The 8,467-nt window shown below is 45.3% G+C and overlaps 1 protein-coding gene across 1 annotated transcript; it reads left to right on the forward strand.

Moving 5' to 3' along the window:
• Positions 1–4,073: 4,073 nt before the first annotated feature.
• LOC136503219 (uncharacterized) lies at positions 4,074–8,256 on the forward strand. Its single transcript, XM_066498366.1, has 3 exons — positions 4,074–4,611; positions 5,345–5,406; positions 8,011–8,256. The coding sequence occupies exons 1-3, from the start codon at positions 4,074–4,076 to the stop codon at positions 8,254–8,256; spliced, it is 846 nt and encodes a 281-aa protein (XP_066354463.1).
• Positions 8,257–8,467: the final 211 nt, after the last annotated feature.

An 8,467-nucleotide genomic window follows, 5' to 3' on the forward strand; every position in this document is an offset into this window, starting at 1 on the left:
TTCATGGCTGCATGTGCATGGGCTTGCCCTGCCTACCTTTGCCATCACATCCACACTCGATGCGATGCTACGCTGCTGCCTCTCCCTAGATCGGCGCCAGCCACTGCGGAGCACAGGGCCGAGCCGTCGTCGGCTTGCTAATTATGGCAATACAGCCAACTATCCCTGAGCATGTTTGGCTAATTCCCCAACAGCCTGTAGCACATGCATGCTTGAACTACGAGTTGACAGCCACGTCCTACCACGGCAATGTTGTGCCAAGCCATGCCGGCCCTTCCCCTGTTTTCTCTGTCGCCATGGTCGCCAGACCCGCGCCTTTAATTCAGCTTGGTGGAGTCACCTTGGTCCAATTAACTTTGCCCATGGCTCCATTATGTAGTTAGCCAGCCACTCGACCCCATCTTGCAGTGATTCTTGCTATGCCATGCTCCAATTTGGAGATTCCTTCCCGCCGGGTCAATAAGACTGTATCGGCATGCGTTGGCGGAAGGCCCCCACTCTAGAGCTGCTTGTGCTCGATCCGTTGCACCGCCGGCTTTGCTTCCACCTACTCATCACCCGATGCACCCTTGCCTGGTTGCTATCACCTCCTAGCCACCCCTGACGTAGTCTTGCCACCACGGTGCACCACTGCACCGTCCGTGCGCACGCAACCAGCTCGGCTCGGGCCGCCTCCGGTCAAACCACCACCTCGCCTGGGTCCGTGGAGCTCCACCGCCATGGTAAGGCTTTACTACAGCGTCTCGGCTCATGTTTTCATCGCCCAGCCTCTCGCGTTCGCGCCTAGGTAGGTACCGGCTCCTTAGAAAGGGCGGGGAGGGTCCCGGGTGCCCAGCGGGGGCCATCGATGCCACTGGCCGCCGCGCCGGCGTGCGCAACCAGGTCAAGGACCTCCCCGATGTGAAGATAGGTTATTGCAGGGGCTGTTTTGCATAATCGCAGACTCATGGAATAGTGCGCTTACTGCTCACGCTATTATCGGGTACGCCGAGGGTGTTTTCGCAAAATGACTAGCGCACGTGGGTCCCCCATCGCAGGCCGCCGACGCGCAGTTGGGCCGCGCTAGTGGGTCGCGTATGCGCGCGCGCTGCGCGGGAGTGGGCTGCGCCGCTCGCTCGCGGGCCGCGCGGTGTATTTCAGTTTTTCATTTTCCAGTAAAGTAGTAAAGGTTTATTCAATTTAGTTTTGAGCTAAACTTTGAAAAATTATAGTAAATTCTACAGATGTCCAAAAATAGTGAAACAAAATTTGTTAGGTTCACAAAAATGCTATCTATCTGTTGGTGTAGTTAGTTTATATTTATCTGTGATAACGATAGATTCATTAATTCATGTAGGAAAGGTTAGTATTATTTAGCTTAATATTTGTAAGAATTTTTGTGGCAAATTGGTGATAGCTTTAGCCATGACATTTTTACAGTAGGTTCATTAGATTATTATGTGCTCACTGTAATTTTTGTAGCCCTTGAGTAGACTGATATATAGGGTAGCTAATACTCATTGTTTTAGTATATATATAGTAAATCGGTATTAAGAGTAAGAATACCTTTAGTTGATAAGATAGTACATGACGTGTTTCATACTTGTTAGTGGTAACAATAGGTAACTTAACACCTTAGTCGGTAGAACTAGCATAGTAGCTTGATAGGTGTGTTCGTATTTTAAGAGTTGTTGTTGTCGTATTACTAAGTGTTGCATCATCATTTCATGCATGTAGATAACGAGTTGGTAGAGTTCGTTCCTATGAGCGAACAGGAGTTTGAGGAGATCATTGAGGAGTACAAGGAGGAGATTCTCATATAGGAGGGAGCCCCGGAGCCATTCATTGCTGACTCTGTTGACACACCGCCTGCCCAAGGCAAGCCCCGGTGCATAACCCCTATTTTTGAATGCTCATGGATTATATATATATATATATATATATATATATATATATATATATATATATATATATATGATGTGCATTTATGTTACAGGCATTTCATAGAAACTACATGCATAAATATACTTACCTATGAGTCCTACTAGTATAGGTCGAGTAGCTGCTCTACTCAGGATTCGGTAGCGTGAGTAACCTGCTGTTACTCACAATAGGTGATTATTATCTTTCATGATAAAATGGAAAAAAGGAAATTGGAGACCGAACAAGGATATGATTTGGGTATTGGTGGGTGTAAGAGGCTGTGACCTACGGTCGACAGATCATAACTTGGTTACACTTTTTCCCTGTCTGTGTCAGTTAAGGACCGGCCATTGCATTGGGTTCTAGGTAAGTCACAGACTTATTATCGTAAGCACATACTTGGGTATGGGCGTAGGGAAGACTTGTTGCTCTCTTATCATGGGTTCTGGCACTTTTTGGGCCGACTAATTGGAGGCGGGGATGGTGGAGGTCTAAGCACCGCACTAAGTTCGGGACTCAGGAGCGGGGGCTTAGAGTCTAAGTTTGGACAGGGACCTAGACCCCGTGATAGGAGAGTGATGGGTTGGTCCTGCTTGTGCCTAGGGTAAAGCAGGGCATGTGTTTTGGGGTACCCAGCTAAGCGCATTGATTCATGAATCACCGGGTAGTCCGGTATGGCTTGTCTACAGTTTAGCACCATAGTAAGAACTAAAAGATGAAAGGTGATGAAATGGAACTGTCTGCTCCACTCTTGCTTGAAAGTAGAACATGTGCTTACATTGAATGGCAAGATAAAGAATTAATCGTGACTGCTAATAATAACATAAATAAGGATCCACTATTAGTATTGCTTTCTACAAAAAAAAGGAAACCAGCGAACCATAAAGCTTATCATATCCCTTGGAGTCAGGAAATTATTCCCACTAGTCGGATAAGTCTTGCGAGTACATTGTGTACTCAGGGTTTATTTACCCCTATTGTAGGTACTACTTGAGGAGCAGCCATTGTGTGAAGGATTCTTCTAGTGGGCATAGACGGATCCTGGCTTATTATCGATAGATGTTTAATTGATATTTATTTTCATTCCGCTGTTTAATATTCCGCACTTTGAAGTTGGTAATATAATAATACAATTTTTAAGAACTCTGGATGTATGAAATGGACTAAGTATTGTAACTCGTTCTCATTATTGGATCCTTGGGGAAAAATGTGGATGATTCGGGCTTTTCCTCGGGGTGTGCTCGACGGAACCTGCTCGATGTAGCTCGCTCTTGAGGTTCTTAGTGTCAGTGGAAGACAAGCGCCTCCGTAAGTGCGTTATTTTGGGCGGTTCTGCCACAGTTGGTACCAGAGCCAATAATGAGTCTACGAGTTTCGTCATTCTTTTACAAAACCTAAAAATCTGACCAACAAAAGTTTGCGAAAAGTAGGATGCGATAAAATTATCTAAATAAGTATAAACCCTAGCAATATGGTCTATGTAGGATAGCGGCACTGGTTTTATCTAATCAGATTTCTATAGGTACACTGACTTATGTTGCATAAGAAATCACTTAGCGTATGAAAGTGAGTGTGTGATGTGCCGAAATTTTGCCAATGCCGCTATATTCCAGCTTGAGTGAGCGTACAGGCCGATGCATGCATCATGATAATAGAATCTTGCTTAAACTAAATTCCCCCTACACGTATAATTTGGATTAGTAAATTGATAGGATAAATTAAAAGAATGCTTTAATAAACGTCTTATCATTTCTCTAATCCCTTGTTTCTGATTTGGAGGGTTGTCCTAAGTGGTTGGTTCCTATCTGTTACAGATGAACCTGAGGTCCAGTCGTAGGAGCACCAGTGCTAGGGCAGGCCATGGTCTGAGCAAAGGCCATGGTGAAAGTGGTCGGGGCAATGAGCACGGCAATGGGGAGAGCCATGAGGCTCCACTTCTGGCTCCTCCTCCTCCACCGCCACCTCCGATGACTCATGCGGAGATGATGGCAGAAATATTGGCTGCTCATCGCGAGTCAGCCCGTGCCATGGAGCTACTGGCACAGGCTATCGGTGGCTTCACCCGTGGAGGCCACGGAGGCAATGGTGGGAACGAGGGTGGTGCCCATGGTCCTGAGGGACCCTGCTCTTGTCAGGATTTCTTAAAGACGCACCCACCCACGTTCACACCGATGGCTAAGCCTCTAGATGTGAAGCATTGGCTTCGTATCTTGGAGCAAAAGTTTCTGTTGCTCACCATAACTGATGAGCAGAGGGTGCGCTTTGCGGCGCAACAGTTGTTGGATTCTGCTAGTGCATGGTGGGATACATTTAATGCCATGCAGCCGGTGGATCACCGGGTGACCTGGCAGAAGTTCACGACGGCCTTCAGAGAGTATTATATTCCTGCTGGTGTTCTAAACAAGAAGTTGATAGAGTTTCTAGACCTTCGGCAAGGGTGTATGTTCGTGATGGACTACATCAACAAGTTCAATCACTTGTCGCAGTATGCTGGGACTCATGTTGATACAGATGAGAAGAAGAGAGATCGTTTTTACCGTAGCCTCTCTTGCATCTTGCAGGAGTTATATACTGGAAACTATCAGACCTTTGGGGCGATGATGAACACTGCTATTGCCATAGAGGGCTTGCAGCGTGACTCGCAGGCAGAATTGAAGCGCAAGCGGGTGGCTATTGGGTCTTCTAGTCACCCCAGGCGTAGAAGTACAGGTTGTCAGGCGGGTGCCCTATCAATCTTCGGACGGGCATTCATTTTGACAGCCTCAATAGACTTTTTAGGCACCTTTCACTCAGTATCGTGCACCTACTCAGCAGGTGCAACATCAGCAGCCCTAGGGACAGCTGGTCCCAACTTGTCAAGGACTAGGGAACAAGCCTGGTGCTTGTTTCAAGTGTGGCAAGGAAGGCCACTATGCCCGAGAGTGATCGCAAAACCAACCAGCCCAATTTGTTTAGCCTTCAGCTAACTCCAGGCTAATCAAGTGGACAGTTATCAAGAAGAAAGTGCTAGTGAGCCGATGTGGATAGGTTAATTTCATGGAGGCTGAGGAAATATTGCAAAATGAACCGGTGATGGCTGGTATGTTCACCATTGATTCCCTTCCAGCTTATGTGTTGTTTGATTCTAGTGCATCACATTCATTCATGAGCATAGGATTTGCACACCGGCACAATATACCTCTTATGGCTATACCTTTTGCCTATAGAATCAGTACTCCAGGTGCGCAGTTGTGCGTTAATACTCGGACGGACATAGTGGGCTTAGTATTAGCCACTCACCCTTACCGTCTCTAGTTCATGGTGTTGCTTGGGCAAGGCATTGATGCAATTCTAGGAATGAACTAGTTGTGGGTATATGGGGTGGTCTTGGATCTAAAGAAGAGAGTTGTGGAGTTACGGCTTCCTTCTTCTGAGGATAGGATGTCTCTTCTTATGCCCTCAGGTCTAGTCTTACCTGTTGCTGCTCATGCTGATGCTTCTACTGATCTTACATCTATTACTATGGTATGTGAGTTCTTGGATATTTTTCCTGAAGATCTACCTAGGTTGCCACCGGACAGAGATGTGGAGTTCTCCATTGAGTTAGAGCCTAGCACTGCTCCTATCTCCCGGCGCCCGTACCGCATGGCCCTGAAGGAATTGGCTGAAATGAAGAAGCAGTTAGAAGAGTTGTTGGAAAAGGGATTCATCCGTCCTAGCCCTTCACCATGGGGTTGTCCTGCCATTTTTGTGAAGAACAAGGATGGCACTCTTTGGATGTGTGTGGATTACCGTCCTCTCAATGCGGTAACCATTAAGAACAAGTATCCTTTACCTCATTTTGATACTTTATTCAACCAACTAGCTTGTGCCAAGATGTTTTCCAAGATTGATCTCCGTTCAGGCTATCATCAAATCAAGATTAGACCACAAGATATACCAAAGATAGCTTTTTCTACTAGGTATGGGCTATATAAATACCTGGTCATGTCTTTTGGTCTTACCAATGCTCCTGCATTCTCCATGTATCTGATGAATTCAGTCTTTATGTCAGAGTTGGATAAGTTTGTAGTGGTATTCATTGATGATATCCTGATATATTCCAAGAACAAGGAAGAGCATGCCCAACACCTTCGGATAGTACTGGCTCGATTGAGGGAACACAAGCTATATGCCAAATTCAGCAAGTGTGAGTTTTGGTTAGATCGAGTGCAGTTCTTGGGACATGTTTTGACACCGGAAGGTATATCTATAGAGCCTAGCAAGGTGCAAGATGTGCTAAATTGGAAGTCTCCCAAGTCAGTATGCCAGATTCATCAGTTCCTTGGTCTTGCTGGATACTATCGGTGTTTCATTCCTGACTTCTCCAAGATAGCTCAGTCGATGACCAAGCTGCTCCAAAAAGAAGCCAAGTTTGTTTGTAGTCCGGCCTATGAAGAAGCCTTCCAAACTTTGAAGCAATTTCTGACCACTGCTCCTATTCTGGCCCAACCAGATATTGACAGACCTTTTGATGTATATTGTGATGCCTCAAAGATGGGGTTGGGATGTGTGCTTATGCAGGAAGGGCGTGTGATAGCTTATGCTTCACGCCAACTAAAAAAGCACGAAGTGAATTACCCCACTCATGATTTAGAGTTGGCTATTGTGGTCCACGCTCTAAAAATTTGGAGGCATTACTTGTTTGGCAAAAAAGTGCACATTTTTATAGATCACAGGAGCCTCAAATATATCTTCACTCAGTCTGAGTTAAATATGAGGCAAAGGAGATGGTTAGATTTGATCAAGGATTATAATTTGGAGGTACATTATCACCCCGGAAAGGCCAATGTGGTAGCTGATGCCTTGAGCCGAAAGTCATCTTAGGTTGACGAAGCACCTTTGTCTCTCAACCATGCTGAGGTACTAGCTCACAATGCCTTGGTCTCAGAATTGCTGGAGCAGATTATTAGGGAGCAAAGGCAAGACCCTTCAGAAATTTCTCACATCAAGAAATTAATTGCCGAAGGTCGTGGTCCTCAGTATAGCATTGATGAGCAAGGGCTAGTGAGGTACAAGAATAGATTGGTGGTCCCTTCAAATGAAGAGCTTAGAAGGGAGATTTTGAATGGAGCTCATCATTCAATGTTGTCTATCCATCCTGGCAGCAACAAGATGTACCATGATTTGCGCCACTTGTATTGGTGGTCCAACATGAAGCAGGACATTGCTTAGTATGTCGTGGGGTGCGACATTTGTGGAAGAGTTAAGGTAGATCATATGCGTACCCTGGGATATTTGCAGCCCTTGCCCATTCCTGTGTGGAAATGGGAAGATATTTCCATGGATTTCATTGTGGGTTTACCCCGCATATCCAAGGGCTATGACTCTATTTGGGTCATTGTGGACTGTCTCACTAAGTCTGCTCATTTTCTTCTGGTAGACACTAGATATACAGCCAAGAAGTATGCCCAGATATATTTTGACCGGGTTGTGACCCTACACAGAGTTCCCCTTACTATCATCTCTGATAGAGGGTCAGTTTTTGTCTCCTATTTCTAGGAGCAACTACAGCAATGTCTTGGTACTCGTCTCCTTAGAAGCTTAGCTTATCATCCATAAACTGATGGCCAAACTGAAAGGGTGAACTAGGTACTCAAGGATATGTTGAGAGCTTATGCCATTTCTTTCCCTGAAAAATGGGATGAATGCCTGAAGTTAGCTGAGTTTTCTTACAATAATAGCTACCAAGAAAGCATTTGTATGGCACCATTTGAAGCTCTGTATGGAAAGAAGTGTAGGACATCACTTAACTGGGTTGAAGTGGGAGACCATGGATATTTTGGACCTGATTTCATCAAAGAAACTTGAGAGCAAGTCAGCATTATTTAGAGTCACTTGCAGGCAGCTCAGAGCCGACAAAAAGTGTATGCAGACAAGCGAAGAAGGCCTTTGCAGTTTGTAGTTGGGGATTATGTGTACCTCAAGGTGTCTCCTATGAGAAGGGTGCATCAGTTTGGTGTCCAGGGCAAGCTAGCCCCTCGATATGTGGGTCCTTACAAGGTTTTGGAGCAGTGTGGCCCAGTTGCTTATCGTCTCCAGCTTCCAGATATTTGATCAGCGGTACACAATGTGTTTCACGTATCTCAGTTGAAGAAATGTTTGCGGGTCTCTGATGAAGCTGTGGAAATTGAAGGGCTTCCCGTCCAGCCTGACTTGATGTATATTGAGCATCCTATCAAGATCTTGGACGAAAAGGAAAGAGTGACAAGGAACAATGTGGTGAAGTTCTACAAGGTTCAGTGGCAGAACCACTCGGAGAATGAGGCCACGTGGCAACAAGAGAGCTATATCTTGAAGCATTACCCCGATCTTCTTTCTGGTTCACCGAGGTAGTTGTCTACATTAAAATGTAATTCTTATCTCTTTTCCCACACCAGGCACATGAAATCTGGGGTTGAGATTTTGTTTTAGGGGGGTAGATTTGTAACACCCTCTGTGGTACACTGTAAATCTTTTGCTAAAACATGTCATGAGCATCATGGTTATGTGTTAATGCATGTGATATAGTATATAGATTAATTTCTATCACTCAAAACGATTGTCG

Source organism: Miscanthus floridulus, chromosome 14, assembly GCF_019320115.1.
Source record: "Miscanthus floridulus cultivar M001 chromosome 14, ASM1932011v1, whole genome shotgun sequence".
NCBI classification, from domain to species: Eukaryota; Viridiplantae; Streptophyta; class Magnoliopsida; order Poales; family Poaceae; genus Miscanthus; species Miscanthus floridulus.